Source organism: Serinus canaria, chromosome 1 (genome assembly GCF_022539315.1).
Source record: "Serinus canaria isolate serCan28SL12 chromosome 1, serCan2020, whole genome shotgun sequence".
Lineage (NCBI taxonomy): Eukaryota > Metazoa > Chordata > Aves > Passeriformes > Fringillidae > Serinus > Serinus canaria.
The window spans coordinates 28,335,497-28,353,690 of NC_066313.1; the positions used below are offsets into that span (position 1 = coordinate 28,335,497).

The window sequence follows — 18,194 nt, forward strand, 5'->3', positions numbered from 1 at the left end:
ACACGGACACGGGCACACACACGGACACGGACACGGACACGGGCACACACACGGACACGGACACACACACGGACACGGGCACACACACGGACACGGGCACACACACGGATACGGACGCGCGGTGCGTGCGCGCAGCCCGCCGAGGTAAGTCCGGCCCCCAGCATCCAGCGGGGCCATCCTTCTGCTGCTGGATTTTTCCAGCCGGAGCATCCTGCCGGCTCTGCCGTGATTTATGGAAAGCGGTTTCTGACGCGGGGTTTTTTCTATTACGCCACGGACCCACGGACTGGAGGAGGCAAAGCTGCAGTCAGGGCAGGAGAAGTGAGGGAGGGGAAGAGGCGGGAGCACAGGGACACGGAGGAGTGGGGAGGACAGAGGGAGAAACAGGCACCGAGACACTTCAGAGATGGGTGAGTTATAACTAAGAGAGCAGGAGGAAAGGCAGAGAAAGGAAGAGAAGGAGAGTGGTGAGGAAGAGAAAGGGAAAGGAGATCAGAGACTGAGTCAGCCTCCAGAGGGCAAACACCAGGAGACGAGTTCGGGGAACACCCCAGCACACCAAGAAGGACCTGTTCTGTCCGAATCTTCGCCATGAGCACAAAGAAGAGCTGCCCCCTGCCACTGGGGCAAGGAGACCGGGAGGAGAAGCAGAACGAGGGTGCTCCCGACCTGGAGCGACAGGAGTGTGAGATGGAGCTGAGGAACAAAGCTATTCTGCAACAGAAGAGGCGCCTCAAACAGGCCACCCAGTTTGTGCACAAGGACTCTGCTGATCTGCTGCCCCTGGATGGCTTGACAAGGCTTGGCACCTCCAAGGATCTGGTGAGTCCCGCGGGATCCCTTTTGGGAGGGGGTTCTCCTGATAGCCTTCATTCCAATTAGGAGCTGCTGTCAGGTTTTGTGAAAGGATCATAGGTTCAGCAAAAACAAAACTTCCCTCAGGATCATCGAGAAGCAGGTCAGGGTGAGGGGAAAGAATTAATCACTCATTTGCTTGCATCCATCTTCTTGTGCCTCCCCATAGGAACCAAACTCCTCAGGCAGACATAGACTAGAAGGACTCTTCAGAATCCAAATTTCCATTCACCCAGTGCCTCTGTGTGTTCATGTGACATGTATATTTCCATGTGAGACATCTCTGAAAGCCCCCATGTATTCCTGCATGATCCAGCCCAAAAGCAAATGCTTCCTGGACTCAGCAGGGAGGGAAGTACAATTAATGAATTTCTGAGAGACTTGTGTTTGACCTTGTCACCTTTTTGCATTTTTCTCTCTTCCCCCCAGTCTCTGGATTTATGTAGGGGCAAGAAAAGGGCAGGACTGCAAACCAGGCAGGCAGGCAGATGCAGCACCTGGCACTCTGGATGACTCCTTTGGGGAGGAGGCACCCGAGGGAGGCCTGTGGGCATCTCCTTGTGGTGACGTGGATCAGGGAGCATTAGGGAGGGAGGTCTGTTCCAGCAGCCTTGGCAGTCTGTGGTCTAGAAGGGCTTCCCCGAGGCTGGAAGCAGATTCCCACAGGATCTATTACTGGCTCAACTGCACACATACTCTCCTTTCTCTGGCAGTTTTGCTGTCCAACTTCTCTCCACTGTAGAGTTAAACTGCTCAAGGATGTGGAGGTCTAAACCATTTTCCCAAAAGAGGGCTCACATCTAGTTGTGATGGGGGAACAAGCACTTGTTCCATCTGTGGCAGTGGGTGTCATAAAAGATCTTGTCCCTCCCTGCAGTCTGTGCTCCCCTCTGTATCCTCAGACAATCGCAGCACCACCACAGATGCTCTCGTGTGTGTGCCTCCAGTCATTTCCCAGCTCCCGAGGCATGCAGCGGCACAGGGCCACACACGTGTGGGACCTGGCACTAATGGCAGCTGATCCTCCCTGCTGAAACCTTGGGCTGCAGCGGCTTGCAGACCAGGGGTCACTGCCACCTTCCCATGCTGGCACATCCTGCTGCTCCCACCACCCTCCCTGCAGCTCCCTCAGCAGCTGCTGGAAGTCCCTGGCATGGCAGGGACTGGGTGGCTCCTCCAAGTCCCCCTGAGCTGTCACCTCCCATTCTGCAGCCGCGCTCATGGCCATCAGCAGGGATGGTGTGGAGTGTCCCTGCGTGCAGTCCCGGCTGGAGGGTGAGAGCCGTGTCACATCAGTGCTGTCTTAGCGAGGAGCAGGGACTCTCCTCCCCGTGGGGAAGGAGCTCTGGCCACACTGGAGCCCAGAGAGGCAGTGCTGGCCCTTGGGGCCTGCAGCTCCAACATCCCCTCTGGAGCACAGCCGGGTGTGACCCTGGGCAAGGGATGGGCAGGAGTCGTTCTGAGACCTCTGGTGCGTGTTTGCTGACCCCAGCCACAAAGGCAGGCAGCAACACATCTGCCAGCTTTGCTTTGGGATTGACTCCTGTCCCACCGTGCCTCAAAGTGACAGCTGGCACCCTGAAGCCCTAAGGGGTTCCTTGAGCGAGACAGTCCTTGTCCAAATCACTTGCCACAAGCACCTCTCCAGCTGGAAATAACCATTCCAGGCAGGAGAATTCGCTGTATGCTGACAACGTTCAGCCACTGCAACCCACTGCAACTTCATGTTTGGTCCATAACAGAATAGCTGAAACATTTTTGCCATGGAGCCAGGGAGTGAATAAAGCACGACATGTGTCTTTCTCACATGGGCATTTTGCTCTGGTGTTAGAGGGCACAAAATAAAGTGTGGCCACTGTGCCAAGTTCACACACACAGTGCCATACCTGGGGTCAATGTGATACCTCCGTTTCTGCTTTAACTTGGAGCAAGAGAAGAACCAGGTCTTAGATTTCCAGGCAGGATTCAGCAGTTCCTGCAACTCAGTGGGACACTGTGATATTGCTGTGATGTTTTGGGCACTGCAAATCAGAGTCCCAAATATGCTTTTGGCTTATTTTTCTAGACATTTCTCCAGCACTATGAAAACCCCATCTCTTTTTCCTGAATTGATCTGGCTCCCTCCTGGAGGGCAGAAATACAAAAAAGGAAGGTACTGAAAATGAAGCAGCTGTAGGATGTGCTGGAGAGTTTGATTTGGAGAGAGAGAGTAAAATACCCCTGACTCCTACAGCACTTACACTGAGAGGAAAGTTTAATTAATTCCCCCAAACAGGTCTCCATTGACAGTGCCAGACTCCAGCTGTGGCAGGTCCATGTCCTAAAATTAAAGCAAGACCTCATGTAATTTAAAATAAAATACCTGCTTTCTTTTGCAGTCACAAGCTGTTACTTTTTGCCACTCTTTTCTGTGTATTCTGGGTGTGCACTCAGCTGATGCAATGCATCCAGGAGTGCCTGCAGTTTGATGGGCCCATCGTGTCTCCAATAAAGAATAATTATATATTTCCGTGGAGATCTCATGCTTCCACCTTTGCAACAAAAAGCATGAGCAGTTTTGGGGTTTTTTAAAATGGGAAAAAAAAAAAAAAAGTAGTTACATGAGCTAAAATATTCTGGAAGTACCAAGAAGGTCTGAAGATCTGGCTTCTCACCTCCCAAAAATCAAGATCCCCAGCTCATACAATATTACTAATCACTAATCATAGCAAGGCCTGGAGGTTTCACATTGGAGAACCTGAACCTTCCCTAAGTTGCACTGGGAATCTTCTCTGATCCCTCTAAGTGCCCTGAGAGGGCATCCTTTCCAGCTCCTGGCCACAACACTCACTACATCCTCCCTTACCATCCTCTAAATCTAATTGTTTCTGACCAGTCCAAGAGCTACAACGCTCTCTCCACTTCTCCATCTCACTGGTGAGAGAGAAGATAGGCAGGGCCCTGGGAGTCTGCTCTTGAATCAGATGCCTCCAAAATCCCAAAGCTCAGCTAATCCCCACCAGCACTTGGCCTCTTCCCAGACTGAGTGACAAGAAGGGGACAGAGGTGGCAGCTGCAAAGAGCTTGCTCGTTCTGTGGGAAAGGTTGCAGGAAGGGGGAAAGGTCCTTTGCATGCCAGATTGTGAGAGGCAGGAGGGAGGATGGGAATTTGGAGACCTGCTGTTTGCTCCCTGCCCTTTTCCCATGGCCCAGATGTTAGCTGGCAGCCAAACTGGCACTGTGCTCAGAGTATTTAGGGAGCTAAGCCCAAGGGCCAGCTGTGCTGTGGGCCAGCACAGTAGGCAGGGAAAAGACCAGGAACAGAGGGATATTTTTACCCCATTTTTCAACTGCTGCAGTGTTTCTCATGCAGCAAGTGAGTGATCTGACTCTCATCCCTTGAGTGGCAGGGAAGCAGAGGCATGAGGGACTTGGCATCTTGCAAAGAGCAATGCTGAGTGTGACCAAAGAGCTAGTGAAAGCTGTCCTGCACCAAACACTGGGCAGAGCTGACAAATCAGGGTGCTTCAAATTGCAGCTTGCACACTCCTCTGACCTCAGCTCTCTGGCCCTGCATGAGGCTAGTCTGAAACACAGGTAACCTGTGGGGTTAATGCAGCCCAGCTCATTGGCAGGTCTGTTCTACTTCAGGTGTTTGGCCTGCTCATTGACAAGATGCTGCATCAAACTGCTGCACCACCTGGGAGATTACTTAGTCTTTTTCTTTAGAGAGATAAAATAACAGTTTAAGCTGCAGCACATTAACCCCTTTAGATTGTTTGCCTTTCTTCAAACAGGTTGTTGTTACTGGGAATGCCATGGCCAGCTCAGAGCAGCTGCACTCCTGCAGAAGGGCCGTGGGGCTGAGTACATGGATAAAGGACAAAGGACCTGCAACAGGCACCTGTTTCATTGGTGTTGCCCATTGTTGATTCAGTAGCTGTGCAGGGACTGGATGGATCAATACTGGGCAAAATATAGAGCATCTGATGGTGGGGAGCAGAGACAGACTCCAAGGAACATTAGAAGCTCATTTTAGTTTTCTCCTCAGGGAGCTTCCTGCTTCACTACAAATAAATGTTCGTACACCTAAAATATTTGCAGTCCTGCCTTCTTGCCCACATGTGCATCACACACATGCTGTGTTCCTAGTGCCCTCCCACAGTGGAAGGTGTGAATGTGCCTGGTGGGATGTCAGCACACACCCAGCAGGCAGTGCACTGCATTATGCTGAACAGGAATGAGACTCTCCAGTGCATGTTTAGCTGAAAGAACAGATATGTGTGGGGAGAGCATGCATCAGGCATGTTCTTCTCCTCCAATAATTGCATCCCAGAAACCTGCCTGTCGCAGACATCCCAACACTTTAACACCAAATTAGCAGCTACCAAAAAAAAAATAATCTTGGGATTTAAAGGAAGTTTTTTTGAATAAGCATGTCTTTCATCAGGACCATCAGCTGGGTCAAGCATTTCCAACCTGCATCTCTGGGCTAGAAAATATCCTTGTCCTTAGCTCCATACTTAGCTGGGATTTCTCTTTCTTTGTGATGGAGACAGCAGCCTCACAGTGTGGTCCAGCGGCGCCTCTTGGAAGGCAACCTGAACAAGCTGCGGGGCGAGGCCAGGGGTCAGTCTGCACGGGTTCAATCTCCACTGGCAAAAGACCAGGATGAAAAGATGGAAAAGGGAGAGGACAGGAGAAAAGAGACTTCACCCCTGCTAATACAGTGCCAGGTAAGGCAACAACACAGCGCTGCTGATTTCACAGTGATGGCAAATGCTCAGAGTTCCAGCTGCCCCCCTCCCAAGAGTCATGTTGAGTTATAAATTGCAAAGCCAGCTGCAGCCAAAATGAAGAGATTTCATGCATGGCCTCTCCTTGGTTTTCCAAAAGCCAGAGGAAAGCCTTTCTACTACATGCCTTCTTCTAGTTGCCCATATTTGAACATAAATTACCATAATCTCATCTCCTTCCTTTGAAGACCAGCTTTCAAATATGAGGTATTTTATAACTGCATGTAGAAGCAAGGAATGTCTCCTTATCACTTGAAGACAGGTGCCTCTAGCTGATTTACATTTAACTAATTCCAGTCTAGTCTGATTCTCTCAGGTGTCAAAGGAGCTCCTCTGAAAGTGGCTAACTGTGCTCCAAATTAGCACAGCTGCATCTCTTGATGGAAGCAGTATTTTTAGCTTCCTTTTCTTCTTATATCCTCCTACACAGCAGAGCACACTACTCCCTGGCCCCTGCAGTTAGAGAAAGCACATCCAAAAGATGTGGCCCATGAAAGAGGGCTGGATGGTTAGAGCTGCACAGTAACATGCACATATGAGACTCATCAAGATACAGACCTGTTGTACAAAACCCATTTTAAAGCTGTTTATAGTTCAGTTACCTGTCCTAAAGAATGTCTGCCATATCTGAGTTTTTCCAAGGAAAACATATATACCTTTGAAAATTCATTTAGCACAATAAATTATGATAGGAACACAGCCTGGTTGGAAGTTTCTGAAAGGCTTAGATCAGGTATCTCAGTGCCAACCAAAGTCACTGTCTGGTTTGTTTTGCAGCCTTCACTGCTGCAATTAGGCATTGCTTACCCTGCATTTTAGACTTTAATATGGCTGAGTTACCATAACCACACCTGGGGACAGACTAGTAGGATGAATGGCTCTCAGGGTAATTTCTCCAATTACTTGGAGCCTGGTTTTGAGCATATAAAGGTGTTTCTTTTTCTTTAATAGCCTCTCCTTATTGTTCTGCAGGAGAAAATTTAGTGATGAAGGGTGGGGTTTTTGCCAGGCATGCACACTGAACGAGGACAGGCACATACAGGTGTTGTATCCCAGGGGCAGTAGCTAAGTCAGCGTTACAGTCCACCAGGTATTCCCTTTTGTGTTTCTAATGCACTGAACCCCAGTCACCCACATTTTATTTTCCCTCACAGAAGAAGGTTAATGAGCATCACAAGCAAGGAAACAGACCTAACACTGCATGTAACGCTCCCTGAATTCTGCACAGGCATTTCTCTCTTTTTCTTCCCTTCTTAGGAGCCAGTCACTCTTTGTCACACTTGATCTTACACTGAAGGAAGGGAAGCTCTCCTCCCCTTCCTTTTGTCTTGCTGCTTTTGATGTTCACATTTGTGAACTTCAAAAAGCCTCTGCTGTCAGTAACAGAGCTGTGGCAGGAAATAGGATTCAGGCTGCCGGTTCATTTGAACCAGAGAGGTGAGCTGGTACCTTTTGGAGATCTGCTTGATTATAGTGCAGTTTTTATTAGAAATGGAGCACAGCCCCAGAGAAGTCTTTTTATTCTCCTGACTCCTGAGAAAAGATAATCTACCATTTACACACAGGCAAGTATGCTGAAAATCTCAGTGGTAAAAAAGGCATCATCTGACTTGTAACTGAATTTGACTAGGGAATAAACCCAAATGTATGTAGACTTCAGGGTACACGGAGATTCAGGCAGTAAGTGGTTTCACTCTAACAGGTTTTAGTTGCCCTTTTAAGTCCCAGAGGTCACAGACAGACCTAGTCTATAATAGTTGTACTGCACTCACCCTCCTATTTGCTTAGGTGTGTTGCCCAGATGGTACTTTAGCAGAATTGCCCCTTTTTGTGACAGTTCTTGAAAAGCACTTTGGAAAACCAGTCACAACTGGCATCTGCAACATAAAATCAAGCTGTTATTTTTTGTGGTGGGGCTTGTCTTTTGTTGACTTGGAAATAGATGCTGAAAAACTTCACTGCTGTAGAAGGCCAGTTTTCCTCTATGCCAAAGCAACATGGGATTGATCAGCCTTTTGTTTGCTAAAGCAGCTTCTTGACTTTGGAACTGGCATCATTTCAGGAAACACAGCTCTTTATAGTGATCCTTACTGATTCCTCTTCCCCTCTTTCCTGGAAATTCCCATAACTGACATTTAGACAACAAATAAATGTGACTGGTAGTAACAGACTGAAAATTTTGGAGTAGAGATGAGAGTGGGTTAAGTGATGAAAAGTCCTCCTAGCCCAAGAAGCCTTGGAATGCTTATGAGCTGCCTGCATTGTATTTTTGGTACGCTGCACCAAGGACTTTCCTCAGGCTCCAGGTGAGTTCTCTAGGGAAATGGTTAGTGGTGAAGAACTGTTTACACTGAGTGAGATTAAATGTTGTTTTCTATAGAATAATCACTGTCCTATTATATCCTATCAAGTCTCTAACTTGCAGACTTCCCAGCCTGCTCTGAAACAAAACTCAGTAATCTGCCTAGCGATACAGCTTAGGCTTATTATAACAGCAGCAGCTCATGCATCTCAAGTCTGCTGCTCCCAAGTGATTCCTCAGCAATTGCTATCCATGCTCCAGGTCTTGTTTCTGAGTAGAGAGGATGTGGAGGCAGATGTTTGGCATGCACCTGCACTCTGTGCATTATCTTGCCTCTCTGCTTAGTCTGGTCACAGCCTTTGCAGGCAGGGCTGGTGTGTCAGGGATGACCAGGCAGCAGAGACATTGCAGAGCTCTAAAATCAGAAGGGAGACATTTTGCCATAGAAGCACAGAATGGTTTGGGCTGAAAGGGACCCTGTTGGTATTGTCTGTTTGCAGCGTTCCAGTATTTCTCACAGGAGTTGATTTCTTCTTTCTCCTTATAACTACTTACAGATAGCACATTTTTTAAAATGAAATTTTGGAAATACTGGATGTAGCTTAGCTCTCGGTGATAATTAATAATCATACACAGGCTTAGATAAGAAATCAGGAAATTGAGACATTTTCCTTGACCCTGCACTGAGTCCCTCATAGCCATGCTGGTCTGCTTAAGGTGTTCAAGCACTTAAACTTGTTGGGACTGAGCATAAGAGTAGAGAAGAAGTGGCAGGTCTGTTGCTGCATCAGAGTGGTTCATGTCACAGCGTGCCATAGTGGATGGAAGAGAAGGAATCATAGGAAAAACACAAACAATAGTAGGAATACAAGGAGCCCCCCAAAAGGAAAATTTTGTGGGTGGGGTTTTTTGGTGGTTTTTTTTTTTGGGTGGTGGTGTAAGAGTCTTGAAAAAGGAGGCTATCAAGAATAGGTATGATTAGGCACCATAGGTAAACATGTATTTTGTAGATGATGGTTACTCCATCTTTTCCAGTTCCTTTACCAAGTCCTGTTCCTCCTTTTTTTTTTCCTCAATCTAATTCTTATTGATGTCCTCGATGACCCTATGTTTTCAGACCTCCTAAAATAAATGTAACCTGCTCTTACTTCATCAGCTCAGGCCTGCCATTAAGGACCTCTGCAGAGGGGACAGAAAACAGATGACAACTTTATCTTCTTTTCCCTTTCATGTTCAAAGGGGTAAAGAAATGAAATTAGCAAAGCACTCATTTCCAGTAAAATCATGCTGTTCCAGTAAAACTATTCCAGTAAGATAACATACAGGTTACTTGGGTGCAGGGCATAGTCTTCCCCTTTGCTAAATAACACCAGCTGTGACTATTGTAATATCATGTATTGTATCCATAAAGAGGAATATGATATAAGCCCTACACAAAATAGTAATATCTTGATTAGGTTGGGTCTTGGATTCAGGAGTCTCATGGATTTGCCAGTTGTCTTGGGAGCTGCCATAAATTCAAGCTCATTTCTGGTGTGTTTGTACTGAGTGCTCCTGCTTCTCTTCAGACTTCTCCCTCTGGCAGCTTTTCTACTGAGAACAAACCTTTAGCTCTGGGACATTGGTCCCTGAAATACCAGAAAAAATGGAAAGATGAAACGCAGAAAACTAGCACGTACTTGTATTCCTTTAAAAACTTTTGCATATTATTTACTGCTCTGCTAACAAAGTCCATGTTGGTTTTATGAACAAATTCTCTAACTGTGCATCTCTTGACTGGAACACTGTTAAGTTAAATTCACACTAAGATAAGTGTCTGGGCAATCAAATACAGATGAAGGAAGACAAATCCAAAAAGAAGTGTTTAAGAGTGATTTGCAGAGCACTGGGGAAATCACCATTGTCTTGGATGAAACTCTTGTCTTCTGACTACTGTCTAAAACACCACAACTTGGCTATGTTGCTCAGAAAATCCAAGTCACACTGTTGGAGTAGTAAATATGCCAATTTTGAGCCTACAGTAATTATCTATTGTTGTTTTTTCTAGTGCCAAGGTCAGGTATTGAAAGCAACTGTTAACACTGGGTGTCTACCAAACCTCATCTCCAAGAGGTGTCTAAACCTGCTGGGGTAAGTCTTTGCACACTATAAAAGGAGGGATGGCTAAAGGAAAAACCATGGCAAGAACGCAGGCACTCTGGATTCCCATCCCCAGGGATAATGACTGGCAGTTTTGCATGTGCACATGGCTGTTGAGGAGAGGATGCAGAGGGTGGGCTACAGGGAAAGGCATTGAACACTGGCAAAGGTGTGTGCAGACCCCAGACTCAGAGCAGAGCTGTGCAATTCTGCCTGCATGTGCTGCAAGGCAAAGCTGCCCAGCTGGTGGCTGGTGCTGAGGTTTTGCTGGTTGAATCTTCCTCCAGGCATACGGTAGGAAAGAGATTCCCCCTCCTGTGGGCCTGTTCCCAGTGAGACCCAGAAGAACTGCCATCAATGAGAAGTCCTGGTTTTCCTCCTCTTCCTCTGCTTGAGGCAATAACACCTCTTGTGTCCCACAGGCTGGAAGAAGTGTCTGCCATGGACTGTGGAGACCTCTCTCCTCCCATCCCCAGCGTTGTTGGCCAAGTAGAACACTTGGAGTTGCAATTCGGTCAGGAGACAGTGCTGTGTTCAGCACTGGTTGTAGGTGAGAGTGCCAGTCCCTCCTCTCCATTGTTTTTCCTGTGTCTCTCTTGCCCTGCCAAGGGCATTGAAAGGACCTTTGGAAAAAGCATAACATGGTGGAAGGTTGGTGATGTGGCCACCTCCACTGCAGAACATCATCACCATACAAAGTGAATACCCTCAATGTAACCAAAGGCAAAGGGCATAGGAAGAGTACAGAGAAGACAGAAGACATTGAAAGTGGGGAGAAATTAGGTGCTTTTTCAGTTTAACTAAGGATGTGAAAAATTCTCTAAAATGGACCTTTCATAAAATTCTGCAGATGGCTTGAATTTCCTCTGGTGCCTTATGTTCTCCTATGGAATGGGCACTTGTATCTCTGGCTGGCTGGAAGTCATCAGAGAAAGTAACAGAGGGTACAGCTTATTTCCTAGAGTGCTTCTCTGAGTGCTCCTCTGCCTCTGCTGCAGGGAGCACCCTGAAAGAACCTGGAAGCCCCAGAGTGCTGAGTCTCCTTCAGTGTCCTGAAGCAGGACCCTTTGAAGGAAGGAGCCATAGGAGACAAGGTCAGGCCAGGGGGCACTGAGGCAGGCCCAGAAAACAGCAGAAAGGCTGCATGTTCTGCATTTACATCAAGTTGTGCATATGCTGAAAACAATGTGATTGTCTTTTTTCCCCCTGTTCTTTCTCCCTATTAGTCTTCCAGCTCTACCTTCTTACTTTAATCTGTTTCCCCATCTTCAATGAATCCTGTTCATCTTCCAAGGCTTCCCTTGCTCCCTCTTTTCATATACATTCTTCCCACGTTCCTAAGTTATCTAGAAAGAGCTTCCTTCTCTTACACACTCCAGCTTGCTCTTCTTTCCTGGTTTCTACTCTGCTTGTTCTTGCCCTTCATGTGAAATCTGTTCTAGTACCATAACAGGTGAATTTACCCCATAGCTACTACCTACTACCCATTTTGTTGGAACATGGAAATGGCTGGAAGAAGGAGAATTGCCACACCTGTGTCTTACATCTCCCTGTGCAAACAGTGCTCTCATTTATGTGGTTAGAAATAAACTATAAATTACATTACACTGGTGACAGGGCAAGCAGGCCTCCTGGAGACATGTGAAGTGCAAATGAAATTACAAGTGGATGCTGATTACTGCAGACTCCAGGACCTGGGAATTCCCCTTAGCTCCACTTTAACCCCTGGTATCTTCTATGTTTGCTGACACTGAACTTGCAGCAGTTATGAGTAGGACAGACAAGTTACATGGAAAACAAAAAAAAAAAAAACTTAATAAAATTATTTAATAAGATCAGTTAGACTGCAGCCATTAGGTGCAGGCTTTGGTCAGAAAACTGAACCAATAGCCTGCTTGCATGTGACACTTATCCCCTCTCCTCCCATTTTCCAAATTTGTTCTCCCCTGATTCACCCTGCTGCTTGCCTTCTGCCTTTTGTCCTTCCCTTACACAGACCACAATAAGTTTCATGGGATCCCACAAGCCCCTTCTGATATTTCCTATTCAGTTTCAAACAATCACACAAACCCCCTCAAATTTATCTCACAGTAGTAATGACAATCATGGTTTCCTTCTCTTATCAGCTGCAAAGTCCATTTTGACCATCTTCAGGACTGTGCCTAAATAGCTCCTTTAAAAGCTCATCAGTGAGTGGCACAAGAGAGAGATTTATTATTGTCACTGCTTCCACCTGCTTGTTAATGTTGGTGTGTTCAACTCATCCTTTTCCTTGTTATTTTTTATCTGCTTTATATTGATTCATAAAAATTCATGAATCAGATGTTCTTGTATTTCATATCCTTTTAACAGGAGAGACACACTTTCTTTAATGAGGCAGTATTACATAACCTAAAGCCTGATCAGTCTCTTCTCTCTTCTCAGATGATGAAATGCTGGAGTTTTGCATTGGCCTCCAGACTCTGTTGTCTCTTAAGGTAAGGAACAGCTCCTTGCTTTTTGCAGGGCTCCTCTCAGGAAGCTCTCCAAGATCTGGTTGTTGTAAGCATCAGAATTACTTCATGTCCAGGTCTCTTGTGCTTGTCACAGCTGCCTGACTGGGTGCAGTATGCTCTGAGTCACTGACTCCTTTCCAGGGCTTCTTAAAGAAAGAAAACACTCAGTAGGATACTATCACATCTCCCATTTTCTATATTCCTGACCATACAAGTTGCAAGCAGCAAGAGGAAACTGAAGAGGAGACAAGAAAAAGCATGACTTAGACCCGTGTTGCCCTTGGAAGGCAGATGAGAACGAGCTGTGCCCTTGCTTTGAGCCAAATGCAGCTGTGTGATCACATTCAGTGTCCCAAACTCGCTGGCCATGAGTGGAAAGAGTCCTTTTGTCAGCTTGGCTCAGGGTCAGTGCTCTGCTGAGCCTGGCTCCAGGGTGGCTCAGGATGCAGCTGCACCAAGCTGGCTCCTGCCTGTCACACATTTGTGGTCACATGCCAGGCTCATAAAACAGGAAAAACAATGGGTTGAATGGCTGAGGGATGTGAGGACATCAACTCAGAGAGCGTTATAGGAAAAAGGGAGGGAAATGGCCCTGTAAAGGGTATGGAGATGAACCCCACTAGAGGGATCAAGGAAGCAGCATGTGGGACAGGGAAGAAAACCTGTAAGGTCTCTACAAACCCAGAGAGGTGTAACAGGCTCTCCCCAGTCATAGAAATCATGAGATTTGCTATCTGAAATGCCCAGCAAGTAACTGTCTCTCTCCTTCTTTAGAGTTGCATCGACTTGGAGGAAGGAGTCGTGAGATTTAAAGCACTGAGTGAGGAGCTGCCTTTTCTACATGCCTCTGAAGAGCCTGGTCAGTGACTGGCTGCATTCCCCATGTCTGGAGACTTGCTGCCATGAGAGAGAGAGATGAGGGTGAGGCTCCCATGCCCCTAACCTTGCTGAGTTCTAGGCTGAGGCATTCAATGGGGAGTGAGAAAAAGGCAAGTGGGTGCTGGAAGCTGTCACTGGGAGTGCCTCAACTTGAGATATCCCACCTTTCAGTGGACCCTCTTGCTTGTCCTGATGTGCTGAGTGGGCATCTTGTTCTTGTTCTGCTATTTGGCCCTAGTCACTCCAATTTCTGGTTCTGTAATAAATTTATGCTATCCCTTTAATGACTTTACAACACACTGTTCACAAGAGAGTCTCTGTGAACAATCTCCAGTTGTTCTACTGACAGGAGAACAGCATTTTCTCCAAAGACCTCCAAAGATTACCACAAATGTTTCCCTTCTCGTTGCCTCAATGCCAGCGTACACCAGTCCTGTTTCTTTGTCAGAAGGGCTCTGTTCCCTTTGTCTGTACTCTGGGAAGCTGGATTTTGCTGCCTTTGGCTGGCTCAGAGCAGAACAGAAGTATTTTCTTGGGAAAACTGTGGCAAAAACAGTTTTAGAGTTCTCAGTTCTAAGAAACCCTCGCAGAAATGTTGAGTGCAGACGCCTAAAGCACTGACAGGGGCTTGGGCTTTGCCATTGCATCTCTGGGCACTAAGCTATATTATATGAATGGCAATGCTTACCATCCCTTGGTGTATACCCTGTAATCAGACTTGCACACCCTGCTCTTCTGGCCAGGCCACTCCTCTCTGCACTCCAGCTGCTAGAGCTGCATCCCTGTTCCCTCTGCTGCTTCACTGGAGATCCTGCCACAGTTGAAATACTGTGATGAATTACAGCACCAAGTCTTCTGCTCTGTCAGCTCCTTCCTTCCAACTTGAAATCCAGCAATTAGACACATCATCAGCCTTGAGTCCTGGCATCACACAGCCCATCAACTTTGCTTCTCTTGCACCAAATGAGAATTTGTAGCATCAGCTCTGGTTAGAGGGCTGTGAACTCATCTGGAATGTTAAGGGTGATTATTGAGTCACTTAACAATTGGGTTTGATTTCTTTAATTTCTTTTTAATTTCCATACTAAAGCATAGCTTTATTAAAAATGCATAATCTATTCTTAACTAGCTCTAGGAAAAATGCACTTGATCAGGGCTTGTTCCATGCCTCATGGCTACTGACTCACTATCCAAACTGCAAAATATACCTTTACCAACCTTTAAAAGGCTATGACAACCCTGTTTTGCCTATTTTCCTGGATTAAACACCTCTGACGCTCTTCCTTTTTTATCAAACTGGTCATTGTCCCTGTTGTGCTTCTCAAAAAACGTGTGTATCATCAGACTAAAGCCTGGCTGATATGATTTGAGATTCACTTACCAGTGATAGTTGGCGTGACTGGCATCTGCTGCTCCTACTTTTACTGTTAGTCATCATATCTTGCAGCTTCTGATACATTCCTTGACATCTCTGCCACTCTTCTGCTTGTGCATCTGACTATTTCTGGCTGCATGAACTGCTTTCCATGAATCTCTCGAGTGACACCAATGGTTCTCTCATTTAGTCAGGAAAGCATGCCTGATCCATGAGCCAGTCTTTCAAAGCAGCAGTAATTCCTCCTGGATTTGTATCACTTGCATGCCTGACTGGCTTCTCAAATCTCTGTCAAGGGGTCTAGATAGCTCACACTTGTACTAAACCATCTTGTATTCTAGCTGCAGTCTATGTGGTGCCTGGGCCAATTCTGCTGACAAAATCTTGCTTGTGATAGACAAAACACCTGTTGCTATATGCATCAACTCACCCACTTTCCAACTCCCCTTGCCCTCTAAAAACAGCATGTAGAACAAGGGCAAATACTCTATGCATACAGATACCACATCCATTACAAATCTTATTAATTTCTATGATCTATTATAAAAACCCTCTAAATCACAACCCAAAAGCAGACTTTAGCCCTAACCCAAACAATAAACCCTAACAATGACCCTAAATCTAAGACGTAAAGCACTAAATCCTAATCCTAAATTTAACCCCTAAAACAAACTCTAAAACTTAATGCTAATTTTAACACCTAAATCAAATCTCCATCTCCTAGCTATAAAACATAATATTTAACATAACCCTCTAAATTTAACACTGTACCCCAACATTTACCACGTGACTTTAAACCCAAGACAGAAACCTAATCATAAAGATATTAACTATAAACCTTAATCCCAAAACCTAACCACAATCTCTAACCCTAATGCTAACCATGAAACTAACCCCAGCCCCTAAACCTAAACTCCAAGGCCTAAACCTAACCCCTAACTCTAAACCCCAAACCATGTAACAAACCCTAACCCCTAACCCCAACTCTAAACACACCCCTACACCTAACCACAACCTAACCCATATCCCTAAGCCTACACCTAACCACAACCACCTAACCCTATCTGATGGCTTTTGTCATTCCCACAAGGGGCCTTGCTTCCCTCCAGAGTGCCCTGGGGCTTTTGCTGAGTTTTGCTTTGCCCTGCAAGGGGCCCTGCTGCCTTTCAGAGTGTCCCAGGGCCTTTGCCAGGCCCATATGGGGCCCTGCTTCCCTGTGGAGCATCACAGGGCTTTGCTGATGCCCAGGCAGGTCTCTGCTGCCTTCCAGAGTGTCTGACAGCTTTTGCTGGGCTTTGCTGATGCCCACAAGTGCATGGGAAGGGGAGGGCCACCAACAGCTCTAAGTCCTGGCCACTTCCTTGTGACAGCGATGCCCGGTGTCAGTTTTGCAGCTGGGTCCTGGCTAGGGCAGAGTGTAGGTGAGTTGGAGCCTTCAGACTGAAGCCAACAGGAATCTTTCCAATGATTTAAAAGGAGTGTTGTGTGGGATCCTACAGAAAACTGCCACGACTTTGAGTTGACAATTCTGTTTTGACTACTGCCTGTCACTAGCAGCCCTGCAGACACTGCACACTAGCTGCTGCTGGAACTCACCAGGTGCTGTTCCTACATGTCTGTCTTGGAATAACTGCTTTTGCTCACATCCAGAACATCCTCCAGCCTTTCTGAAGCCTTTCTGTGGATCACATGCCTCATATCCTAAACCACTAACAGTTCAAGCTCATCTGTGAATTAATGTGTTACAGAAGGTGAAAATCTCCAGCCCTACCTATTCCTCTCTTCTCTGCTTAGTGACTCCTTCTTTGCATCCTCCTTTCCTTCCACTCACACTGGTGAGCAGAACGCGACAAACTTCCTTCAAAAAGGAATTCTTTCCTTTTTACAGAATCCTTTTAACACTTGCCTTTTACCCTGGCTGCTAATACACTCCCACATTGTGCCACAATCTTGCCAGCCTTTCCTCTTTGTTGCTAACAACTGCATGTATAAGTTTTCAGTTACAAGAGAGGATGTTTCCAAGAAAGCACTCAATTAGTGCGAGTTCTTTTCTCAGCTCTGAAATCAGCTCCAGGGCAGAAGACATGCTCTTCACCTTCCTCCTGTCCATGTCAGTTGAACACAAGATCCACTCAGTAGAAGTCTCTTTTGTCCAGACATTGAGGAATCTGTTGCCAACACTTGGAACTTCCCCATCAAGCTTTGTTGCAGGCAGAACTTCCAGAAAAAAACCCATCTATATGACTAAATGAGAACTGCAGGTCATGATGCCATGGCAGACACCTCACTTCAACCCATTCACTAAACCACAGTCTAATCCTACAGGTCAGTACCTGTTTTCCTCACCAACACAGCTCCTGGTGGGTTTTCATCTCCCCAAGTTACTTGGTATAAAATGACACAGTTATTGCGTTTGACACGTGTATTCTGAATTCTAGCCCACAGATATTTTTCTTTCTCCAAAGCAATTTTTTGTCATTACATCTGAAGCACAACCTCCACTGTGAAAGAAGGAAGTCTTGGCTTTAAAAAGTGATTGTAAAATAGGACTTACAACATCTCAAAGAAGCCAACTCAACTCCCATCTACAAACATGGTCATTTTTAAGTCTTCCAACACTGGGAAGCACAGTAAGTAATTTTTGAGTGGGCTGGCAAGGCTGAAGACTGTCTTAATTGTAGTTTCTCTTGGAAAAGCCTATTACACAGATATACTTCCCTACTCCCAATTCCAGTCATCTCTATTGCTTTTGGGAGATAAAGGTAACAAAGGCATAATCTAAAGGTTTTTTTCACTGAAGATCAAAAAATGCTAACACTTCCATAAAGAAAGCAGAAGTTCAGTACAAACTGCCAGCTCAGAGCAGGACATAGGCACAACCTGCATGTGTCCAACACTGACTTCCTTGTGATGAGACCTGTCCCTTCAATATAAAAAATGGAATGTTATTATTTTAGGGATAATCTCTTTGAACCACCTTGGTGGTCAGTTCCTATCAGGGCTGCTTTCTAATAGAGTGGGTACAGCAGCTGTGGAAAAGTCTGCCGGGAAACACCTGCCATGGCAAATCTCTGGAACGGTATGCAATACACCCAGGGGTGGGGAGAAGGACTTCTGTCCTTCCTGAGAACATGCACTCTGCCAAAGCCATAATCAGGACCACTTCCAGGAGCTTAGGGTCACTTGCTTTTGAACAGAATGGGAGCTGCAGCCATCCATATTCCCAGAGGCTTGCTCCTTTTTTCACCACCAGCAGGTGAGCTATGGCATTGAAGACCACTGAGCCACATACCTATGTTTGCATTCAATCCTCCTTTCAAGAGACTCCACTGGCACATGCCAGGATACAGCTAAAAAGTTATAGAAATAAATAA

The 18,194-nt window shown here is 46.2% G+C and overlaps 1 protein-coding gene across 1 annotated transcript; it reads left to right on the plus strand.

The window, feature by feature from the left end:
- Positions 1-212: 212 nt before the first annotated feature.
- NRIP2 (nuclear receptor interacting protein 2) lies at positions 213-18,102 on the plus strand. Its single transcript, XM_009102675.4, has 6 exons — positions 213-822; positions 5,394-5,570; positions 9,980-10,062; positions 10,494-10,621; positions 12,496-12,548; positions 13,341-18,102. The coding sequence occupies exons 1-6, from the start codon at positions 592-594 to the stop codon at positions 13,431-13,433; spliced, it is 765 nt and encodes a 254-aa protein (XP_009100923.1). The 5' UTR covers positions 213-591; the 3' UTR covers positions 13,434-18,102.
- The last annotated feature ends 92 nt before the right edge of the window (positions 18,103-18,194 follow it).

Excerpts from the sequence above, each read along its gene's own strand:
- NRIP2 (XM_009102675.4), top strand. The coding sequence starts at position 592 with ATGAGCACAAAGAAGAGCTGCCCCCTGCCACTGGGGCAAGGAGACCGG. Across the intron at positions 823-5,393 it reads TTGGCACCTCCAAGGATCTG|CAGCCTCACAGTGTGGTCCA; the intron begins GTGAGTCCCGCG and ends TGATGGAGACAG. Across the intron at positions 10,063-10,493 it reads AGGTGTCTAAACCTGCTGGG|GCTGGAAGAAGTGTCTGCCA; the intron begins GTAAGTCTTTGC and ends TGTGTCCCACAG.